The 25612-nt window shown below is 38.4% G+C and overlaps 1 protein-coding gene across 3 annotated transcripts in view; it reads right to left on the bottom strand.

Moving 5' to 3' along the window:
* The window catches only part of LOC140342821 (synaptophysin-like), a 55749-nt gene that overhangs the window by 25579 nt on the left and 4558 nt on the right, over positions 1-25612 (bottom strand). For all 3 annotated transcript variants that reach the window (XM_072429180.1, XM_072429181.1, XM_072429182.1), the window contains exon 3: positions 5966-6090. In XM_072429180.1, the coding sequence (XP_072285281.1) occupies positions 5966-6090 (125 nt within the window). The remainder of the gene's footprint in view (positions 1-5965; positions 6091-25612) is intronic.

Below are 25612 nucleotides of genomic sequence, written 5' to 3'. Positions count from 1 at the left end.
TATGGAAAAGATTCCTGATGATGTCTCAGGAAGAAGGCTTCTCCCAAACAGAGCCTACAGCAGCTCAAATATTGGAGTTCTTCCAGTCTGCGCTAGAGCAGGGTCTTAGCTACAACACCATAAAAGTACAAGTGTCAGCCTTATCAGCCCTGACTTTAACTAAATGGGCAGAAAATACACTAATCCAACAGTTCCTAAAAGCAGCAGTAAAGATCAGGCCTCCAGTAAGGCCTTTATTTCTATCTTGGGACTAATCTTTAGTGCTCAAAGCCCTTTTGCTCTCCCAACTTCCATCCGATAGAAGTTTGTTCAATAGAAAAACTGACATGGAAAACGGTGTTCCTGACAGCCATTGCATCCGCCCGCAGAGTATCAGAACTACAATCTCTCTCTTAATTAGACAGCCTTATTATTCTTCTATGCAGAAGGGGTATATTTGCGGCCCTCTCCACAGTTCCTTCCAAAGGTGTCCTCAGCCTTCCACATAAACTGGGAAGCAGTGTTGCCTTCGATGAGTCAAGCAAATGAGGAAATGGCTGAGGAGGATGACTCAAGTAAACTGGACATGATCCAGATAATTACCACAATTGAACAAAGAACTAAAGGTTTTAGGAAGACGGATAACATGTTTGTGTTTCCTAGTGGATCAAAGAGGGGTCAAGAGGACCCGGAAAGGATCATCCCCTTTTGAATCTTGGAGACAATTAAATATGCCTATTCCCTTTTGGGGCTACGTCCCCCACAGGAAGTGAGAGCCCACTCAACTAGGGGCATCTCAACCTCATTGGCATCCTTTGCAAAAGTCTCCACAGCGACTATTTGTAAAGCAGTCAGTTGGAAGACTCCCAACACCTTCATCAGACATTACAGATTGAATGTTTTACAGAGCACAGATTCTACGTTCAGAGCCTCAGTTTTACGTGCAGCTCTGATATAAATATTTTAATTTGCAGCAATAATGTGTTAAAATTTTTTTCTTACCCTCCCTTAATTAGGGTTTCTTGCTACATCCCATCTGTACGCCATCAGGAGGAGGACCAGGAAAAGGGAAAATTGTTGCCATACTTACCTGTAATTTTCCTTTCCTGGTAACTCCTCCTGACGGTGTGGCCGTATAGGCCACACTACACAGTAAAATGGATCTTGTTGTTAAATAGTTCCAAGCAGACCAAACTAAAGCTCTTGCATTTGCGTGACACCTCAACTGAATAGTCCACAATTTGTAGAAGTGAGTGGCCATCCATTAATAAACTGTGGCAAGCTCTATAAACTTCTAGAATCGTGGTACAGTATCTTTAAGCCAAGGATTTCATTATCACAGGTCTCACCCCTCTGTCGTCGTTCCTTAGGGGACCCAAACGGTGAGCCCATTCTACTTTGCAGGCATGCAAAATATCCAACAGATTAGGGATAATGTTAGTGCATACCTCTATTAACCGAGATAACTTAACACTTTCCAAAATTCCTAGGACTCAGATTATTCCAACTGGCTTTATTATTCAAATCATCTAGCCTATTCACCTCTATTTTGTGCTTAGATTCCAGTGCAGCTAATTTTGTATTGGCCATTTGTAGATCATCCTCTAAAGTGGATATACGGGATTCCACTGAGGTAACTCGGGTGGAATAAGTTTTCAGCTCATGTCTAAGGGATAGTATACCTTTCCCTATAGCCTTATCAATAGTTTCTTGCAATGTGGGTCTCAATATAGCAGCTACCGCATCTGCTATTTTAAAGCAGTCTGGCAGGTTGCTGGAAGTGTGCCTTCTGAGGAAGGGGGGAGATCGACTACCCGTGCGCTTGGGTTCCTTCCTGGTGTCCATTTTGGTTTCCCTTCGAGTCGGACAGCTTGTACGAACAGCCGCTCGCTGGAGTTGTCTTGCCCATATATATGTCTACCAGCTTAAAGATGTCTCTCTAACTTGCATTACATAGTTACATAGGTACATAGTAGGTTAGGTTGAAAAAAGACATAAGTCCATCAAGTTCACCCACTAGGGAAATAAACATATCCCAGATATAAAACCCTATAGACATAGTTGGTCCAGAGGAAGGCAAAAAAAAAACCCCGGGTACAATTTGCTTCAACAGGGGAAAAAAATTCCTTCCTGATTCCATGAGGCAATCGGATGTACCCTGGATCAGCAGTCTCTGTTATTTTTACTTTAAATCCTTAATCCCCAGTTATATTCTGTGCTTCTAGAAATCATCCAGCTTTTTCTTAAAGCAATCTATAGTAGTTGGTGAAACTACTTCCTGAGGGAGCCGATTCCACATTTTCACACACCTTACAGTGAAGAATCCCTTCCTTATCCGAAGCTTAAACTTCTTTTATTCCAGATGCAAGGAGCGCCCCCTTGTGCTTTGTAATGATCTTACAGAGAATAATGGGGAAGAGAGTTCTCTAAATGGAGCGTTTATATATTTATACAGGGTGATCATATCCCCCCTTATACGTCTCTTCTCAAGGGAGAATTGATTCAGTTCAGCTAATTTCTCCTCATAGCTGAGCTCCTGCATTCCTTTTATTAATTTAGTTGTCCTTCTCTGCACTCTCTCCAATCCCACAATGTCCTTTTTGTGAACTGGTGCCCAAAACTAGACTGCATATTCCAGATGTGGTCTGACCAATGCTTTGTACAGGGGCAGGATAATGTCTCCATCTCTGTAGTCTATTCCTCTTTTATTACAAGAAAGTACTTTACTAGCTTTAGATATTGCAGCTTGGCATTGCATGCTGTTATTAAGTCTATAATCTACCAGAACCCCCAGATCTGTCTCCATTTCTGACTCCCCCAAATGTATTACCCCTAGACAGTATGAAGCATGCATGTTGTTACCCCCAAGTGCATAATTTTACATTTATCTATATCTATACTGTATAATCACACAGTACATCCAGGTCTGCTTGTAGATTATAGACATCCTGTATGGACTTAATTCTATTACATAGTTTGGTGTCATCTGCAAACACAGAAATGGTACTTTTATTCCCAAACTCTATATCATTTATGAAGATGTTAAACAGTAAAGGTCACAACACTGAACCCTGGGGAACACCACTAATAACCTTCGGTGCTCAACCCAGAAATTTTTTTAAGCCGGGTGGGAAGAAATTGTAGGTGGGTGGCAGCCCCTGTATTGTGACCAAAAACCTTTAGTAACCACCCAAAAACAGCCGGGTGGTGCACCCAGCTAAAAGGGCCTGGGGAGAACCCTGACCTTAGACCATTTAGAGTATGAATCATTAATTACAACTCTCTGGATGTGATCTTTAAGCCAGTTCTCTATCCATTTACAGATTGACTTTTCTAAACCTATTGACCCTAACTTGCATATTAACCGTCTGTGAGGTACAGTGTCAAATGCTTTAGCAAAGTCCAAGTACACTATATCAACTGCTATTCCACTGTCTACCTGTTTACTTACTTCCTCATAAAAAGAGTAAATTTGTTTGACAACTTCTGTCTTTTCTTGAAGCCATGCTGACTATCACTTATAATATTATTTTCTAGCAGAAACTCCTCTATGTGGCTTTTATCAAACACTCTAGAACCTTTCCAACTATGGACGTTAAACTAACAGGTCTGTAGTTACCAGGTAATGACTTTGCTCCCTTTTTTGAAGATAAGAACCACATTGAACTTATGCCAATCCATCGGTACCTTGCCAGTGACTAAAGAGTCTCTAAAAATAGAAATAGTTTTCTAGAAATAATGGCTTTGAAATAACTGAGCTCAGCTCTTTGAGGACACGTGGATGCAATCCATCAGGTCCTGGTGCTTTGTCAACCTTAATTTTTTCTAGCTGCTTAACCTCCTTGCCGTTAAGCCCGACCTTCGTACGGGCTCAAAAAAGTTTCTCTTTTCGTTAAGCCCGAGATTTACCGTACATTAAAATCCCCACTTACCCAGGTAAGTGGGGATTTTAATGTAGGGAAAATCTCGGTCCCCCTGTGCTCATCCAGCGTCGGGTTCGTGTTTCTAGTTGGGGCTTCTATAAACTGTACCATAAAATTATCTTGTATTAAATTCACAAATTTCCTCCCTTTTGCTGTTCCTGTAGTGCCATTACTCCAGTCAATGTCAGGGTAGTTGAAATCTCCCATGATTAAAACATTTTCACTTTTTGCTGCTTTTTCTATCTGTGCTAGAAGTAGATTTTCTATTTATTCCTTAGCACTGGGGGGCCTATAGCAGACTCCAGTCATTAATTGTGTGTTATTCACCCCCACATTCACATCCACCCATAATGCCTCAACCTCATATCTTGTTCCATCCACAATTTCTTCTTTCACATTCACTTTTAGATCACTTCTCACATACAGACAGACACCACCACCTTTTCGTTTGACTCTGTCTTTATGAAAGAGGGTATACCCAGGAATATTGACAGCCCAGTCATGCGAAGTCATGCGAAGAACAAAGCCAGGATTCAGCAAAACCAACTAAGTCATAATTCTCCTCACTCATTAAGGCTTCCAACTCCCGCGTTCAGTTTATTATTGATGCAGATTCCCCTTGAATGCGCAGGAGCGAAGAATGCAATACCTCATTGGTTATGCCAGCAGCATAGTGATACCATAGAAGCGAGATGTGTTCTTTTTGCTCTTAAATGGTTTATTTGCTAGTAAGTATTTGGCAGTGGTTGCCAGGATTACTAGTGTGGCACAAGCCTTTAATGCGGTTATAATACTATTATTGTGGTCACTATTTTTTTTCCTTTTGATGCATGGCTAGTTTATACCTCCTTAGGGTGTTGCTTTAAATACCAACTGGACAACTTGTATCTGTGCCTTGTCTGTATATACATTGTTTTTGCCCAACTGGCACATTATTTAGATGTGTTAGGGAACTTTTTTAAACTGCTTTACCCATAGCAAAGTGTACTTTTATTATTATAACTCAACAAAAAAAGAATCCAAGCTATTTTGAATTACCTGCATTTACATATAGCCCTTCTCCTGAGCACACTGCGGATCTCTAAAGAGACGGGTTCATTGTTCAAATACTGAATTCAAAGTCCATATTCAGCATCTTGGACCATTTCCCATCAGCAATGTGACTCTACCTTTATTAGTTAGTCAGGCCCGGGACATCATCCCTTTAGATCAGCCATTGACAATCAGGGTTCCATGGAACCCCAGCGCTCCTCCAGAAGTTGCTGGAGGTTCCTTAAATTGTGGCTGATTGACCTCCCATGTGATAATGCTTTCTTAGTTTTAGGGTCAACCCTATTTGGTAGTGCATGAATGAGGTTTTTGCTGGTCTGTAGGGGGGGCATTCCAGTAACCATTGTAAGGGGGCATACTTTCCACTGTCCACCAATTTACAGGCTTTTTCATCCACTGACCCCCAATAAGTTAGCTTTAGCAGGGGTTGTTCAAGGCCAGAAAATAATTCAAGGATTCCTAGGGGGTGAAAAGGTTGAGAAAGGCTGTGTGAAGTTAGGGGGATCAGCTCATCGCAGGATACTGAAGGATGGTTAAAAAGTCCATTTATTAAGGCTCAGGCATAAAGTAAATAGCTTGCATTCAGCTTTAAGCAATTACAAAATGGCTTAGTCCAACAGAACAAAAAAAAAAAAAAAAAAAAGCTTACATCATTAAATAACATGACAAATGTTTTATCATTCTATGAGAAAATAAAATTGGGAATCTTATAATTACGGACAAGTTATCCTTTGCAGAGAACCACATTTTTTTCTATTTAAAAGTCTTTATACATACACACAAAAAGCCATGCTGTCGGTAGACATCAAGCTGAAACTGCATTTACTGTTGCAGGCTGACAACACTAAGCCAATGCCTAGTAATTAGCAGCCTAAGCTTTCAGAATAAGCAATGGTATGTATTTCTCCTACCACAGGTTACATTCCAGACCAGACTCACTATATGAAATGAGCAGAAAGTAAACATTTAGATCATATAAAAAGTAAAAAAATGGCAGATAACTACAAACTCACTTAAAGGGGTATTTAAAGTCCACTTTAATGTTCCTCTTGCTCTCAGTTTTGTTGCTACAGTCAACGCTGAGTGTGAATTGTCCAGTGTAACTTCCACATGTTGCAAAGGCAAAGATAGAAAAGAGCTGTAAAAAAAGGAGGGGGGCAGGGAGGGGGAAAGAAATAGAAGGAAAGCATTAAAATCCACAACACATGTGCACACAATTGATATCGAATGGTAGGAGGTTTCAGAAAAGAGAATCTGAAAGAAAATAGGCAAAGATCAAGTGGTGGGGGGGTCCTCTATAAAAAGTTATGCAGAGAATTTGATTGGTTGGTAAGAATGCAGACGCAAAGATCACGTGATCAAGTGCGTAGGATTTCAGATATATTGTAATCACTGAAGGACGCCTGGAGCAGACTTTTCTACAGGATGGGAAAGTTTTTCCAGAGCTTCTGTTTCCTTTTATCTTTTATCTATCCAACCCAGAATGGCTGTTCAATGTGTCATTAAAATAAGTCCATATGACTTCAGTGCGTTCCCTATGTAATAGATAGTCATGGCCAAAAATATTGGCACCCTTGCATTTAAGTCAGAAAATGCACCACTTCTCCCACAAAATTGTTGCAATTACAAATGCTTTGGTATTGTCATGTTTGTTTCTTTTGTTGGCACTGGAAGAACACAAAAAAAGCAGGAGGAAAAAAAAACCTGAGATACTCCACACAAAATGTTAAAAATGGCCTGGACTAAATAATTGGCACCCTCAACATAATATTTGGTAGCACACTCTTTGGAAGAAATAACTGATGTTAATCGCTTTCTATAACAATCAGTCTTTTACATCTATTTACTGGAATTTTTAACCTATCTTCCTTTGCCACCTGTTCCAGGTTTATTAGATTTGAAGGGTTCCTTCTCCCAATTGCTGTTTTTAGATCTCTCCACAGGTGCTCTATGGAGTTTAGATCTGCCACTTCAGAACTCTCCAGCGCTTTGTCTAAAACCTTTCTAAGTGCTTTTTGAAGTATGCTTTGGGTCATTGTTTCGCTGTAAGATCGGAACACTACATTGTGCCCCAGAATTCTTTGGTAGTCTTTAGATTTTATAATACCACGCAAACAGTCAGGACTACCTGTGCATGAACCAGCAAAGCAACGCCATGAACCTCCTCCAGGTTTGACTGTATGGACCGTGTTCTGTTATTTGAAGGCTACTTTTTGCTTTCTGTAAACAGTCAAATGATGTGCGTTCCCAAAAAGTGGTATTTTTGTCTTCCACAGGTGAGTTTTAGCAAACTCCAATCTGGCTTGTTTATGTTTCTGTGTTAGTAGTGGGGTCCTCCTGGGTCCCCAGCCATAGCGTCCCTTTTCATTTAAATGGTGACAGATAGTGCTAGCTGACACTGTTGTACCCTGTGCCGGAAGGTCAGGTTGAATTTGTTTGGAAGTTGATTGAGGCTCTTAAACCAACATTTGAACAATTCCTCGGTGTAACAGATCATCAATCTTGGTTAGAGAGAAAAATCAAAATCAATCCCCTAAATCTGGTATATAACAAATGAGACCAACCCCCGCCCCCAAGTAGTATGGAAAAGGAAATGAACAAGAGAGTTCAGAAAAGTGGGACCATAAAAGGGCAATAATTAATAAAACATTTTCAAATCTTTATTAAATCCAATGAATTAAAACCATACCAAATACTCCAATTAAAAACAAAGCAGATTGTGCACATATATATTTTACAAAAAATTGTTCTTCTCTAGGAATATCACTCAAGGAAACAAATTTCATTAGAGGTAGAGTTCCATTCAAGATCAGTAACATTTAACGCGTTTCACAGAACTTAAGCTGTGCTTCTTCAGGAATAAAGCATTGTAGGGTCTAAATAATAACATAAAATAACAAGCATATCAATCTGACGCCAAAGTGGAAAAAATATAAATATATATATATTGAACGATCGTATTCTGCACTATTCTGTACACGCTGTAACGATATGATCAAATATAATCCACCAATAATGTACACACTAGGAACATTCAGGATGTAGGAAGTGACATGTACAGGAGAAAGTGTATCACAGAACAATACACGATCACTGAACAACAGTACACACAATAGATAACGAACGATCGTCGCCCAATCAGATCGGAAAGGTCGTTCGTTTCCAGCGAGATTCATCGTTGGTTGGCGTCATTGACCAATCATTGTGCATCTTTCAAAGATCGTTCATTTCCAACAACAATTATTGCACGTGTGTACGCAGGCAAAGGAAGGAACCAAATATTTTCCAACTATAAAGGGAATAAAGGATATCAATAAGTTGTCCAGTCTAGTTGAGAAGGATTCATTGGCTAGGCTTGATGTCCAAGAAGGGAGCCGCAGAGAAAGCTCCTGATGTGAGTGAATTACCCCCCCACTCCTTAAATACTGGAGGACTGCAGCGTCTGGGGGACCAGCTCATTCCTCCACATGTTTGACACACTGGAAGTGATGCCAGTACAAGGAAATACGTGGAGACATGCTTCCAATCACGCATGGAATGCCCCTTCCACACAGCGGAAGGGGCATGTGGGAACCCTGTGAGTAAAAAATGGAATGGTTCCTGCATCCATAGGAGCCCAGATGGAAAGGGCTAAGCAGGTTCCCCAGAACAACCATAGTAAGCATCAGAATACATATAAACCACGAAGAAGAATGAAGGCAATAGAATTGCTACAATAATCTATATATAAGATTACCCAAAGTATATTACATGTTCCAATCAATATATAATAATTATACATATAAAAAAAAAATCAATGCTGTAACAAGGTGGAAGTATTTGTTGGACTACAAGTGTCAGGAAGGGTTAAAGAACAACACAAAACACTCAGGCACTGCTTAATTAAAAGTTAGTACTTATCTTTATTGGATCAACTTGTTACATGACTACTGCTAGCTCATTTTGACCAAACCTGCTTGTTACATTATATTATGAAAAAACTTGCAATTGTTAGTATGAGAATACATAATTCTCCCCAGAGGTTTTTAGACGGTTGCTTCGCCCGGCTGCTTTGAATACCCCGCCCAGCTCTCCTCAGCAGCTCTCATCCTCGGATGCATGGATCTCAGTGAGGGCTGCTCTGTGCCATCTGTGCTCTGTGTCATCCATTCAGAGGATTGCTGCTGCCGATGAGAGGTGAGCACACACAGTTCAGCCTTCATGTGAAGGAGACACAGGCAGCCCAGCCCCCATCTCATAGCACGAGCTCTACCTGTGAAATGTATCCCACCTCTAGCTCTGCATCCTCACAGCTCTGTGTGTACAAACCTCCATATCTCCTAATATGTATGTCACAATGACCTGTAACTTTCAGGGTGTACAGGGGACCCTCATAGATACTAGTTATTACAATTTCAGCCCCCCAGCTTTAAAGAATTTAGAACTTACCGCCTGTTACCAATCCTAGGTGCCCAGCACTTACGGCCTGTTACCAATCCCAGGGGCCTAGCACTTACAGCCTGTTACCAATCCTAGGTGCCTAGCACGTACTGCCTGTTACCAATCCTAGGTGCTTAGCACTTACCGCCTGTTACCAATCCTAGGAGCCTAAAACTTACCGCCTGTTACCAATTTTAGGTGCCTAGCACTTACCGCCTGTTACCAATACTAGGAGCCCAGCACTTACTGCCTGTTATCAATCCTAGGTGCCCAGCACTTACTGCCTGTTACCAATCCTAGGTGCCCAGCACTTACTGCCTGTTACCAATCCTAGGTGCCCAGCACTTACTGCCTGTTACCAATCCTAGGTGCCTAGCACTTACCGCCTGTTACCAATCCTAGGGGCCTAGCACTTATCGCCTGTTACCAATCCTAGGGGCCTAGCACTTACGGCCTGTTTCCAATCCTAGGTGCCTAGAAGTTGCCAGAAGTCACTCAGAAGGGGTAAATGTTTTTTGCTGCTAATATGAGCTAAGCCTAACTTGTTACACCACATTAATTATACTATTACACTACTACAAAGGATTACACTCTTAAAACTTAGAACACTAGTAAGTTGGGTCACAATACACGGCATAGGACAGTTGTGGCAAAATACATAGAACAGAAAAATTGGATATACTAATGGGGCAGGCATTACAAAGTTGTAACAAATAATTGGGAGAAGGTAGAACATTGAAACAATAAGCGGTTACTGGATACCCATGGCATAAACAACTGGGAGCACTAAATTTGCCGTGTTTTGCCAAACCCCCTTTTTTACCACCCGGCTACAGCTTCCTACCACCCGGCTGAAAAATATTTCTGGGGAGAACACTGGAATATATTTTGCATATTACCAGTTGCTTTATTTCCCATGACCCATCAGGTCACTCCCACCCCAACCTAGTGTGGGAAGGAGGACACAAGATGGTAACAAGGGCACAGACCAGTTTACACAAATCCACCTGTACATCCACAACATTCAGTATTCCATGTTTTTGTGTTTGACTTGCTAAAAAGAATAACTCTTAGGTGGCTCTCCAGAGGAATAATCAGAAAGCCTTACCATTCCTGCTACAAGTACTAATACACAAATTATGGTATAACCATTCAGTAACAGTGAATCAAATATGTAAATTCCCAAATATGTAAATAATTATTGTTTGGGAGAATTCTGCTTTACATATTTGATTCACTATTACTGAATGGTTATACCATCACTTGTGTTTTAACATTGATTTTTTTATATGTATAAGTATTATATATTGATTGGAACATGTAATTTTCTTTGGTTAATTTAATATATACTGATAAACCGTTTCTTCATACATGACACAGAACCAATTGTTTACATTACTGTAGCAATACTATTCCCTTTCTTTTTTTTTGTGGTTTTCTATGTATTCTGTATACCCTTTCCATCTGGACTCCTGTGGATGCCTTGCGGGCTTTCCAATTTTTACTTACAGGGTTCCCACATGCCCCTTTCCACTGTGTGGAATGTATATTTGCGTTCTATGCGTGATTGGAAGCATGTCTCACGCATGTCCTTGTACTGACGTCACTTCTGGTGTGTCAGACGCGTGAAAAAAACAAGCTGCAGTCCTTCGGTATTTAAGGAGCGGGGGTAATTCACTCACACCAGGGGGCTGAGGAGTTCTGTACAAGATGTTTCTGTTTTAGGGACCACTCTTTTCATATCTATATTGGTGGCTTTCTCTGCGGTTCCCTTCTTGATCATCAAGCCCAGCCATTGAATCTTTCTCAACTGGATTATTGATATCCTTTATTCCCTCTATAGTTGGAATATATTTGGTTCCTTCCTTTGGCTCAATGTAAGTTTTATTTCTTCCCACATTCCCCTTTTTGCATTTAAGATTCTTTATCTGACTGAATACTATCATCTATAATAGATGTATCCAGATGCAACATATATTTGATACAATTTACTTTAACAAATTCCTTTTTATATATAATAAAGGATAGGTTTCCCTTAATTTATTACCATCTTCCTTATTATAATTCCCAGCCCCTAGGCATATTATTTGTCATTAAACATTAAATTTATTATAACTCGAGCCATTGATATTTATCTTTCAACATTATCAATCCTTTTGTGCTCCTAAGGCCCCTTGGTGTTTGTGTGGACCCTGTTGCTCTTTCTTCCGGCACGTGACTGTGTGCTTATACCTACACTCCTTATTTTTGAGGAAGTAAGAAGTATCATTATTTAGGTTCTTGCACATGTATGTAAATGTTAGTTATGCATGTGTGTGTATATATTGTGAAATCGCCCGTACCAACGGGGGGTGTTTCAAACAGTAAACAGGGCCAGCAGGTTAAAAGTGTATCAGGGGTTTTATTCACTAATATTATTTTCACACAAAAACAGGCAAAATAAAACAAATAGCAAACTAAAGCCTGGCCACTAACTAACTGTTAGTTCCCTTTACTAACAATCCAGCCCAACCTAGTGCTGCACAGGACTCCAAGGCCCTAACCATACAGCTTTTCCAAATTTAGCCTGTGTCTTTACTCACAGTTCACCTTGGACCTCCTCACCAGCCAAGACAGTGACACAGGAATAAGCAGACTGGGAGTTTATATCCCCTGGCCTAATTTCCAGGATGCATTTCAGCTGGGACAATTACACTTAATCATACTCAGGCCTCTTTAGCTCCCCCACCTGGCCAAGAAGCTCATTGTCATTCAGCCTGGTACTTCAACCCCACCTTCAGGTCAAAAGGAAAACTGTCTGACTAAACAGAAAAATACTCTGCGTATAACCTGTATCTGGGACAAATGTACCTGTCATCCTGGACGAAACCCTGTGATTTATTTGGCCAGCTGTTACAATATATACATAATGTATACATATACATATGTACATAATTGTATTTTTTCACTTTGGCATCATATTGATATGCTTGGTATTATGTTCCTATTTAAACCCTACAATGGCTATTGTTTATTCCTGAAAAAACGCGTTGACTATTACTAATCCTAAATGGAGCTCTCCCTTTAGTAAAATTTGTTTCCATGAGTGATATTCCTAGAGGAGATAGAATCATGTAAATATGTAAAGATGTTAGGATCAAAAACATTTTTGTAAAATATATATGTGCACATTCTCCTTTGTTTTTTATTTGATTATTTGGTATGGTTTTAAGTCATTGGATTTAATAAAGATTTGAAAATAACATTTTATTAATTATTGCCCTTTGATGGTCCCACTTTTCTGAACTCTCTTGTTCATTTCCTTTTCTATATCATCAATCTTTCCCTTTCGTTCACCTCTAATCTTTCTCTTTCATTTACATCCAATCTTTCCCTTTTGTTCACGTCCAGAGACATTAGCTACAGTGCCTTGGGCTGTAAACTTCTTTACAATTGTCATGCACAGTGGACACAGGAACATTTTAAGATTTTAAGATTTCTGAAGATGGCCTTAGAATTATCCATGTTTTTCTATAATTTTGGTTCTCAAATCCTCAGACATTTCTTTGTTCTTCTTACTATTCTTCATGACCAGTGTGTTACTCACAGACCTTCAAATTGGGGAGACCTGGGTCAGCTGGCAAAGAAAGAGTGGTCCAAAATTCCAGTAGAGAGATGTAAAAGACTCACAGATTATTACAGAAAGCGATTAACATCAGTTATTTTTTCCAAAGAGTGTACTACCAAATATTAAGTGGAGGGTGCCAATAATTTTGTCCAGGCCATTTTTGACATTTTGTGTGGAAGGTCTCAGATTTTTCTTTCTCTGTTTTTTTGTTTTCTTTCAGTGCCAACAAAAGAAACAAACATGACAATACCAAAGCATTTATAATTGCAATTTTCTGGAAGAAGTAGTACATGTTCTGACAAATGCAGGGGTGCCAAAATTTTTGTTCATGGCTGTATATGGCATGCACAGTTTAGGTGTGATCAGCTTACTTCAAATATTATCAATGCTTATTTTTGGAACCAGAAGCCCCACAGCAAAAACACTCATGGCACCAAAAACACTTGATAATAAACAGCCCCAAAGCATGTCATCAACATATAAAGCAGCAAAAATGTGAAAGTCACAGAAAACTCCAGTACATTCAATAAAAGTTACAATAAGGAATGGCACTGAGAACTTTTAAACCTAACGAAAATACAATATTGAAATTGCTGTGTCAGATGTCATCAAAATGATTTTGGTAAAACGGGGCAGGGATTAATGGAGTCCTTATTTTGCAAGTAAATTGAGGTTTGTCTGTATGCAAACAATGAAGATCCATCCCTTTTACATTAAGCCAAGTACCAAAAGTCACATCCCCAATATCAATATGTATAATTTTTTGGAACAAGGGAGTTCAGAAGCGGGACTTTCAAGGGCTATATAATTCAAATAGGTCATTTTTATTGCATCACAAAAAATAACACAAACAATATTTAAAAGTCATGAAATATCATATGCACTCATAAAAGAGCAATATAGTATTGCATACATATTTACTCCCTCCCCAAAGCCTTCTGCATCAAGAATGCTGGCTTTTTTACAAAGGGGAAACGAAGACAGGATCCTTCATTCAACGCGTTTCGCAACAACTAAGGTTACTTCTTCAGGAATGCAAATATTGGATACAGTACACTGATCTAGATGGAACATACAAACATACAAGATAGAGGTTGGTATACATAGAGGGACATTTAGTCCCCATAGCACATCCCTGAATCTGTAGATAACGCTGTTCATTGAAAGACATTTTTTACTGGGGAAAAAATATAGGAGATCTAAAATAAAGTCAATAAACTGCCAGCTTGTTGTTTCTTTTTCCAAAGAGAAGGTTCTGATCACGTCCACCCCTAATGCATTGGGGATGCTTGAATAAAGCGCCTCGATGTCTACAGTCATCAGGAGTGCAGAGAATAGTATAGACAAACTATCTAATATTTTAATAAGTCTGGGGTATCCTTAAAAGAAGATGGGAGGCCATAAACGTGTGGTCTTAAATATAAATCGATAAAATTACTGGCATTACTAGTGAGGCTACCTTTGCCAGAAATGATGAGGCATCCAGGGGGATCCATTTGATTTTTATGGATCTTTGGTAATGCATAAAAAGTTGGAATTCTAGGGAATGGGACCTTAGGAAACTGAAAAATGTCCTTGTTGATAAGAACCTTTTTATACGCAGAAGCTATCAAATTATTATATTCAAATTCCATTCGCTGGATAACTCCCTAGTCAATACGACAATACCAGAGTTGCTCAGAATCTTGTTAAACATTTTCATATTTTGAGGGACATCCATAACCACAATGTTCCCTCCTTTATCTGCCTGTTTATTAACAATGGGTTTATTGGACCTTAAAGTTTTTAAGGCTAGTTGTAAAGCTTTAGAGAGGATGTTTTGTGTTTTTGGTTTATCCTTCAGTTCTTCAATGTCCCTAGATACCTGTGTTACAAATGCTGAAATATAAGGATTTGTATGGAAATTTGGAAATCGATTTGATTTGTTACGGATCGTGGAAAGTGGTTAATGATCTAATTCAGGTTCATTTGCAAGAGGATCATCAGGTGATGAAATATCATCATTTGATTCTTCTTCATTTTCCCCAAGCAATTGTAATCAGTCCCTTAAGACTCTGAAATCATGCATATCATATCCTGAGAAATCTTTCCTTTCCATAGGGCTAAAGAGGTTTACCGGCTTGTCAAACAATGCCTTCTAAAAGACATTGCGGGGCAAATGAAGATCCTTTATAATGGTAAATTTATAGAGGGAAAAAAGTTTAAGCCCTTTTCCAGGTCTTCCAACTCCTCATTAGTTAATTGGTATTGAATAAATGTATTACATAAAATTTTGACGTTTGAATTAAATTGTTACCAAACTCAATCCATAGTACCCTCCCTGGATGGTTGTGTAGCTCTTAAAAAAGGCGTTGAAGAAGTAGAGGCCATATTTTGACTTAAAGTTATAGTTTTAGGTCGTACTGTATGTAGTTCTGGAGTCAGTGGGCCTGATTTATTAAGGCTCTCCAAGGCTGGAGAGAATACACTTTCACCAGTGAAGCTAGGTGATCAAGCAAACCTGGAATGGATTTCTTCAATGTCATTTGCTATTTGCTAGCAAATGCTTTGAATCCTGGACCAGATCCATCCCAGGTTTGTTGGATTACCCAGCTTCACTGGTGAAAGTGTATTCTCTCCAGCCTTGAGAGCTTTAATAAATCAGGGCCAGTATAGCCATCAAACTCGTAGAATTAGTAGTTTAAACACTTGGATTGGCATTTGATTGGGAAGAGGCATCTGATTCAAATTCATCTTCTGTACTGGTAGCATAACTGTTTGGAAAGGTGGGACCTCTAACCCTCACAAAAGGACCATTTACTAATGAATCTATGAATAGAAATAAGTCAACAGGACATGTTAATACCTCAAAACTATTTTTATTGATGGATTGTAAAGAGAGCCTTCATATTGCTGATACAACGTTAAGATCCAGCGGGGCAGCTGGGGTGCTGATGTGTGCGTCCTTGTGGATGCTGCGTGCTGTTTTTCTACAACCATCTCCTGTTATCAGGAGTTCTGCAGTAAATCATTTTTATGTCAAATTATGTATAATTAACATGCTAATATGGAGACATAGTGTTTGCCTATCTGCTTATATATTGTTTGTATGTTTCATCTGGATATGTGTACTGTATCAAAATATTTGCATTCCTGAAGAAGCAACCTTAGTTGTTGCGAAACGCGTCGAATGAAGGATACTGTCTTCTTTTCCCCTTTGTATAAAGCCAGCAATCTTGATGCAGATGGCTTTGAGGAGGGAGTAAATAAGTATGCAATACTGTATTGCTCTTTTATAAGTGCCTATGATGTTTCATGACTTTAAAATATTGTTTGTATTATGTATTTTTTGTGATGCAAGAAAATGTACCTATTTTAATTATATAGCTCTTGAAGGTTCCGCTTCTGAACTCCCTTGTTTCAAAAAATTGTACATATTGAGGTTTGTTTGTACCACACGTAGGAAGCAGATTGTTGTAGACCTGTATATATTAGGAATAATGTAATTAGTGATGTCTAGAATAGGGCTAGGCAAATCCCACCAGCCATAGAGCCAATGGCCCTGATTTATTAAAGTTCTCCAAGGCTGGGAGAATACACTTTCATCAGTGAAGCTAGGTAACCAGCAAACCTGGAATGGATTTCCTAAAATTCAGGCTATTTGTTATCAAATATTTTCAATCCCGGACCAGACCCATTCCAGGTTTGCTGGTTCATCCAGCTTCAATGAAGAAAGTGTAATCTCTCCAGCCTTGGAGAACTTTAATAAATCAGGGCCAATGTGTCTAAACAAATGACAGTTGCGGCCCAATAAAGGATAACTGCACTCTTTCAAGTAGCAGGATTGGAAATTGTTAAAGTGATTAGAGTATAATTCTTAATGATAACAATGTACCTTGAAGGTGGAACAATGTTAAGAACATGTTGTTTCATATTATACCATAGCTTTGTCCCATCCTTGATACGTTTGGTGGTCAATGGGATCAATGCCTCTTACATTGTTGGCCAGTGGGAAGTATGCCACCCAAATAGTACATTGGTGTCAGTGACCTGTACAAATTGCTTATTGCTCAAGGAATCCCTAGCAACCTCTGGGGGAACTCAAGGGTTTTACAGAACCCTGGTTGAGAAACACTGCTTACACAATATGTCCAGGTTTCTCTGGACCAGTTACAAAGTCTGGACCATGGCTCCACTTAGCATACTTCCATTAGGTATATGATTTCACTTAAGGGGCTGTAACGATCAGGGGTCAGGCTCGGAGTCCAGTGGCTGAAACAGCAAGCAGACACAAGCGGCGGTAGCAGATAAGGAGAAAACACAAACGTAGTCAAAGCACAACCCGAGGTTGGTAGCCAATGGTGTAAGTTGGAGACGGAAAGCGAGGAAGAGTAGTCGTTTAAACAACAGCCAAGAGTCGGTACACAGGAAGCAGTTTGGAGAGCGCAATGTAACAGTAGCTGGAAGAGCAAGACATTGGCAGAGCACAATAATCTGGCAACAGCAAGTTCAGAGACATGGCTTAAATAGGAAGTTCATGGGAGGGGCCAGGAGTTCAAGGTTCAGCAAGACACTAAATATCAAGGTATCTTTGTCCAAGGAATCCAACAGAGTGCAAAAGGCAAACCCTCAAGTGACACAGTAGACAGAGCTGCAGCCAGACACCGAAGCATCCCTGGGTTCGGATGCCATCAGGTGCCCTTTTTACACATATAGAAGCCATCAGTCTAAGGAATCGGAGCTGTGGTAGATACCTTTAGGAGTTAAGCAGTAGGACCCACACATAATGCCCATTAATTCCAACCTGAGAACCAAGCTTGTAGTTCTGGGACAAAAGCAACTCTAAAAACCATCCAGAGCTACTGCATACACAAACATTTTCCTTCAGATCCCTTTGCTCCCTTGCTGATCAGGGAGGTTGACCAGCACATGACCAATGGATTTGTCCATTTAGTCCCTCCCTCTTTTTAACCTAACTAACTTGAATATAAAACTGGCCAAAGGAACTCCTTTGCTTGATTACAAACAACAGTTGGCAAGTGTTATCAGGAGGGGGTGTTTGAGTTGCCACTTACCTAAATTCTCGTCCAAGATCCACCCCTGAGCCAAGCTGTGGTTTACAAACTAAATAATGTTTCCAAATAAGTCTTCTCAGGCTTTCTCCAAGAGGTCAAAACCCCTGGTCTATTGCATGTGTAGGAAGCAGAATGGTATAGACCCTAACAACCTACCAAATAGAAGTACCATACCACCAAATGGGTCTCAGTTTGTTAATAATCACAACTCTTAGGGTGATTGTATGAAGAGCAAAAGAAAGAGGTTTGAGGCTCAAGAATTTTGGTGAATAGTTAATTATGTATTTATACACTTGATTCATACATAATTATGGTGAACATACATAAATCCATATTCTCTGTCTTGTTACACTTTCACAAGACTGGGATAGTTAGTGCTCTAGCAACATAATAAATGAATCACCATATTAGTCGCATACGTCTCGACACGTTTTCGCCAGTTAGGCTTCTTCAGGGGTATAAAAATATACGAGCTTTACGGTCTGCATATAAATTCAAAATAGCATTGATTACAGAAAAAAAAATAAAAAATGCAATTACTATGGTTACAATTTTCAAATGTCATTGGCTACTTAACTTATTATTACTATTATGAATATCTAGTAATGTATATCTTTGAGGTAAACAATTGATTCATTAGTTTCTTCTATATATGCGCTATAGCAAGTTAACATTAACATTTATATTTCTAAGCCTTTGCTAATATTGCACAATCGAATGTACTTTGATTCCGTGTTTAATGTATACTCTGTAATCAATGCTATTTTGAATTTATATGCAGACCGTACTGCTTGTATTATATTATACCCCTAAAGAAGCCTAACTGGCAAAATGCGTTGGGACGTATGCAACCAATACGGTCATTTATTTCCTATCTTGCTAGAGCACTCTTTTTGCCAGATATGAGATCTGGCAGGGAGCTATCCAGCACTTTAGGTAGTTTAGTAGGTAGAGCTACCACCAGACACAGAAGCAGCCCTGGGTTCTCATCCTTACACATACTGTCGTCAAATCCTATTTTCACATTATCTGGACCTTCCACCAAAATGCAATCCACTTAAATAGTTACCCACCTTCTTATCTGAACACCATTAATAAAAATCTGTAAAAGAAAACACTTTTAAAGAAATCCAATTTTTACAATAAAAAAAGATCCTGCACTGAGCTGATGGAGATTTTGCAATACTCTGTTACCAGGATCTTGCCATAAGGGTTACCATGTCCCAAAATTTGGGGAGTAAGGTGAGAATGTTTTATACTGTTCTCAAAAGATTTGTTTTTTATTTAAGGAAAATTAGAATTTTAGGCAATGGGCCATAATTTATTAAATGGACCTTGCATTTTGGTCACCCAAAACAGGTGGAACAGCTTTAATCTTCTGTCAATGCAGGTACAGCCTCATAATCCGGCACATGTTAATCTTGGGCCTATTTTTTCCCCTTGTCATATAACCCCCACCAACCACTTTGGGTCTGTTTTAACAAGACACGTGAGAAGGCTTAGAAACCCAAGGTAAACTATAAAAAGTCAAGATCTGCGGCCTATAGCTCAAGATCTACTGAGCTTTTGGGGAAAAGGTTTAAAGACAAGTTTTACTGAACTTGTCTTTACTGACACATCCTCCTCATCATATGGCTACCTTGGATTGCCAAGGTTTGGGACTTGTTTAATGTATTCAGTCAATTAAAACATGGAGAGTGCTAGTTGTACAATTTACAGTAAATGAATGAAAGCCAAAACATGTCAGCCTAAAATGTTGCCAAATGTAGCTAAAAAGTCGGTGGCATTTTTTGAGCGGCTGGGTACATTCTAGAGCTGGCAGCTTCCTCAATGATGTGGTAAAAAAAAATACCTAGCATTGCATCATGGGGGAACATTAAAAACCCCACAGGCCAAGGTACTTAAAAATAAAAAACGTTCCGGGGGCGGAGCTGTCCAGAGCAGCCGCGTTTTACTACGGCTCCCTGAGCTCGGCTTGTTTCTATCCACCGGCACCCCGCCGATCTCCGGAAGGTGGGGGCCATTGCAGGGAGTGAATTAGCTGCGTGAGAGCTCTATCCGAGCGGCTCACACCCAGTACAAACATCCCGGAGTCGGCGCTGCATGCTTTGGCCGCATGATTTATGGCGGCCACATCAAGTTTTTAAAAATAGACACGCTGCTCAGCTCTGCATAAAGGCGCTTTTTTTGAATCCTATAACTGGGGACTTGTGAGTACCTGTTCATCTTTTGGCTTCCTTCTTCCATCTGTTGCAAGTACTTGGATGTCATTTAAAAAGAAAAAGATATATCTTTTTTATCCTGAAGATTTATGCATTTATTTTGCTGGATGCTTTGGCCGCATAGTTTATGGTGGCCATATTAGGTTTATAATCATAAACGCTGCTCAGCTTTGCATAAAGGTGCCTTTTTTTTTTAATCCTATAACTTGGGACTTGTGAGTACCTGTTCATCTTTGGGCTTCCTTCTTCCATCTGCTGCAAGTACTTGGATGTTATTTAAAAAGAAAAAGATATATCTTTTTCTTTTGAAGATTTATGCATTTATTTTGTTGCTGACCTCCATTTTTGGTTGAAAATATTTGAAGGGTACTTTCTATCTACTGCCTCTTTTTTTATAAAAGCTACAACATCTTATACAGAGTCTTTAGACTATTATTCCAATTATTGCTACATAATGGATACATTTGTTGGGAAACAGTCCTCTTCAACACGCAAGAATACTAATAAGCAAAAGCGTAAACTTCCATTAAAAGCTGGTTCTCCTGCTCCATTCTATGGCCCAACGTCCACGACCTGTAATAGCTAAATATTTCCATCATATCAACAAGGAAACAGTGCTAGGTGCCTATAGAAAGATCTGGGATATCCAAGTGGAGGTTAACAAGGTTCTGATGTTCCAGGACTACTCTGTTGCAGTAACACAAAAACAAAAAACTTTTGCCCCAGTTTGTAAGCGATTGGTGAATATGTATGTATTTGTATCCTGCCAAACTGACCGTTCTTTGGCAAGGGGAGGCTAAGCTATTTGATGATCCAGTTCATGTAGTTGAAATGTTTAAATTGTCTACCTCATCTTCTGAAAGAAGTTAATTGATTATGTAGAGATGTATATTTCTTTAGGTAAATGTCTTATAGGGAAGGAAGAAGAAAAAAAAAGGGAAAAAGGGAAAAAAAAAGATAAAGAGAGAAAAGGAAATGCAAATGTTTATTTATTGTCTATTGCAACACACTTTTTTTGTTTGTTTATGTTACATGTTTTTTTGCAAATGCAGTGCCCCTCTGTCAGGATATGCCGACAGCAGCTGTTTGTTGGTTATAAAAGAAAAAGAGAATTGAGTTTAGAATTGAGTTTTAAAGGTTATTTATAATTCACAGGCAATGTATTCTCCTTTTGGAAAACATGTGATATATACCTGGAGTGCTGTTTCTGATGAGATTTTGTCTCTTAAAAATTTCACTATATGTTTTTTTTTACTCGTATTGGATGGATTAAGGACCACTGGTTGGGATGGCTATGGTCAATATTTGGGATTTTTTCTGCTAGTTGTGTTACATTTTTAAAATTTGTATGACATCTAGGAGGTATGATGCTATATTATTATCTGAAAAGGAAAAGTCCCTTTTAAAGTTGATTTCTTGGAATGTAGCAGGCTTGAATAGCCCTCAAAAATGTAAAAAGGTGTTACTACATTTGAAGAAGCAATCTCCAGATTTAGTGGTTTTGCTGGAGACACATTGGAAGGAGGGTCAGGTTCCACTGTTTATAGCTCCATGGATAGGTGAAGTGATCTACATGGTTTTTAAAACTAAAACGAGAGGTGTGGCTCTCATGTTTAATAAAAATCTTCCTTATAAATTATTTCTATAGAATTAGATCCTGCTAGTAGATACTTATTTGTAATAGTGGAGATTGCGGGTACCAGGTATAGTATTGGTTCCATATATGCTCCTAATAATAATTCTTCAACTTTTTTATTGATCTTAGTAGGAAGATATTAACTAGTTCCTATTCAAATCTAATCTTGGCTGGAGACTTTATTACAGTTATTGATCCATCATTGGATAGATCAAGGCAAACCAATATTAGATCAGATCCATCCACTTCTGAATTAAAGCGTTTATTGCTTCAAACCATCTTGGTAGATGTGTGGAGTTTTTTACATTTACATTTAACTATACTTGTTATTTTTTAACATTTTTTAGAATTGACTTGTTATTGGCAATAGAAGGCTTACTTTCAAAAATTTACAAAGTATTTACAAAGGAATTTTACTTTCTCTGATCATGCTCCTCTGATCTTTCAATTGCAGGTAAAACAATCTTTTAGGAAAACATGTTTATGGGGTTTTCCAACTTATTTATTTAAACCCTCCTCTTTTAGGGCTTATCATCAATCCCATTGGGCGGATGGACGCGATAATAATTTACAAAATTGGGATACCCCAATTTTATTGTGGTATTGTTATGAGAGGATATATTATGTCTTATGTAGCAAAACGTAATCGTGAATACTATCAACAATATAATATTCTCCAGGTCCAGGTTGTACAACGATATAAAGAGTATCTTCAATTTAATAATAGAGAGAGTAAGAAATCTTTGCAGGAAGCAGTAGCTCAAATAAATTTGCATGTTGATAGTAGAGTGAAAACTCAAGCTTATTATATCAAGCATAAATTTTATAGATGGAGGAATAGAATAGGCACATTGTCAAGGTTAGCTAACCCCTAAGCGCTATATTCTGAGAGTAAAGGATCCATTTTCTAACACTCTTTCTACATCTCATCAAGATGTTTTAAAGGCCTTTGAAAGATACTATAAAAATTTATATACTGCTCAAGATTCTCAACCTCAGTTACTGCAAACGTTATTGGAAAAGGCTAACCTATCTAAGCTGCCTTCAGATTATAGAGAGCAACCTAATGTCCCAGTTTCAGAATCAAAATGAATACTTTGGCTTCTAATAAAACGTCAGGTCCGGATGTTTTTTCGGCGTAATATTATAAAATTTTAGCTCCGGCAATAACCCCTTTACTTGCAGAAATGTATAATGAAATATTGATCCACCAGGTTCCTTTTCCAGGTTTTAATGAAGCTTATACTACGTTGATTCCAAAACCAGGCAAAGATCCGATCAATTAGCTTCTTATAGACTAATTTCTTTGTTGAACTGTGACTATAAAATTTTGGCTAAATTATGGCAAATAGATTACATATTTTTTTGCCTACCATATTGACAAACCATCAATTGGGTTTTGTTCGTAATAGACACTCAACCATTGGGATTTGAGCAGCTTTTGCCGCTACTGTACAGTCTTCTAGGACTCAGAAATCCAAATCTATGTTACTAAGTTTGGATGCCGAAAAAGCTTTTGATAAAATAGAATGGCTTTTGCTTAATGCTGTATTGTCTAATAGGACGTTTGGGCAGGTGTTTTCTTCCTATATTCAATATATATATATATATATATATATATATATATATATAAATATAATAATCCATCTTCTAAATTGATTATAAATGGAGATATGTTGATGCCTATAACACTTTATAGAGGTACTAGACAAGGATGTCCTCTTTCTCCAATTTTATTTAATTTGGCATTGGATCCTCTTTTTTCGGCTCTTAGAGGTTTTATCTGAGTTTGAGGGTAAATCAGTGGGATCATATACTCCTAAAATCACTGCCTTTGCTGATGATTTGTTGTTATATATTTCTAATCCGCAAAACAGTATAGCAATTATCTTGAATTTAATTACTCAATATGGGGCTATTTCAGGTTATGCTATTAACCTGGATAAATCCAAGGAGTTGTACCTTTCAAGGTTTGCCAAACCCATATGGAGTAAAGACTACCCTTTTATCTGGTGTAGGGAGACGATACAATATTTAGGAGTACAAATTACTAAAAACCCTTATAAACTGTATTCTCAGAATATAGAGTTTATTTTTCGAACTTTTTCTGAACAAATGCGTAATTGGTCTAGGCTTATGCTTTCATATTTAGGAAGGATAAGTTTAATAAAAATGATCCGTTTTCCACGGCTTCTTTATATTCTCCAATCTTTACCTATAGCAATTAAAAAAAAAGGAGCCTTTAAAAAGTTGTTCTCTAAATTTATATGGGGAGGTAAGTGTGCTAGATTAAGTTTATCAGTATTGCAACAACAGATAAGGAATGGAGGAGTAAATTTCCCGGATATAGAATCATATAATGCTGCTTGTATTTGAGATATATTAAGGATTGGATACATGATAGTAACGTGTATGCTGATTCCATATTAGATCAACAATCTGTACCTCATATTAGTTTAAAATACCTACTACATATGCATAAAGAACTATTACCTGAGGAAGTAATATCAAATCCGATACTGTTCTCTTGTTGGATAATGGCATTGGATTAGGGGTAAACATCTTTTGAATAGTCATTCTTCTCTCTTTCTACCATACTGGGGTAATTTAGATCTTCTACATTTAGCTCATCTTTCTTTATTACAGAAGTGGCCAACTTTTCATGCTCTGACTGTTAGGTCGCTGGTAGATAGAAATGTGCAATGACCTCTCCAGTTCGAAACAGTGGTAACTGAATATCCTTTTTTGAGAACAGCAGTATATGTTTTCCTGCAATTACCGTCTTATACTTTAAGAGTATTGAAATCTCTCTCGGTAAGGGACTGGAAAAACCCATTGGATACTTTATTGCTCAAGGGAAACCCTTTTAGAAAAGCAATAACAGAAAATAAAATCATTAGAATGAATCTGGATTATTCTGTTAGGAAAACTGGTTTGGCTAAATGGTCTGAACATTTTCCTGGTAGAACAACAGATGATATTTTAGTCCAAGGCATGGTCGGTACTCCCTTCAGCAATGTATAGGGAAATGACACTTATCGTATACTCGTATACGTATATCGTATACACTTATCGACACTTACTTAATTGCATCATGGAGCTTATATTTCTCCGCAAAGAGCTTACTTGATGGGTTATACTCCAACTTCTAATTGTCTCAAATGTTTGCAAGACCAAGTGGGTTAATACCATGCTTTTTGGAATTGTCATAAAATAAAGAGATTTTGGCAGGAGGTGGCATATTTTATTAATTCTTATCTGATTAATTATGTTCCTCTAACTCCGGAAAGGGCTATTTTAGGCACTTGATTTGCAGGGTGCAAAAATCACAAGGGGAAGCAGAAATTTATTGGCTATCCTTTCTTTGGTGGCTAAGAAGACTATATTGCACAAAAAGCTAGATCCAAACCCACCAATGTTAAGGCTTTTTAAAGAAAAATTGGACTATGTCTTTCATATGGCCTGGATTGAGGCATCCCTGGATAAGGAATCTAGGGTAGCAATGTTTTTTGAAATTTGGGAGTCTTATACAGACACCCAATATTTTTCAATCAATAGACAGCTCAAACAATCTTTTGAATATACCTCTTGGTATGCATTGAGAGTGTTAGATAATAATCCTCCTGTGAATTTGGAGGAAGGGTGATAGAAGTTGTGGTTATTACAGATTATGATATAAAAAACCAAGTGGTTGCTTTGACTGTGAAGATGGTAACGTTGAG

Source organism: Pyxicephalus adspersus, chromosome W (genome assembly GCF_032062135.1).
Source record: "Pyxicephalus adspersus chromosome W, UCB_Pads_2.0, whole genome shotgun sequence".
In the NCBI taxonomy this organism is placed as follows: domain Eukaryota; kingdom Metazoa; phylum Chordata; class Amphibia; order Anura; family Pyxicephalidae; genus Pyxicephalus; species Pyxicephalus adspersus.
This window is presented reverse-complemented; position numbering and strand designations above follow the sequence as displayed.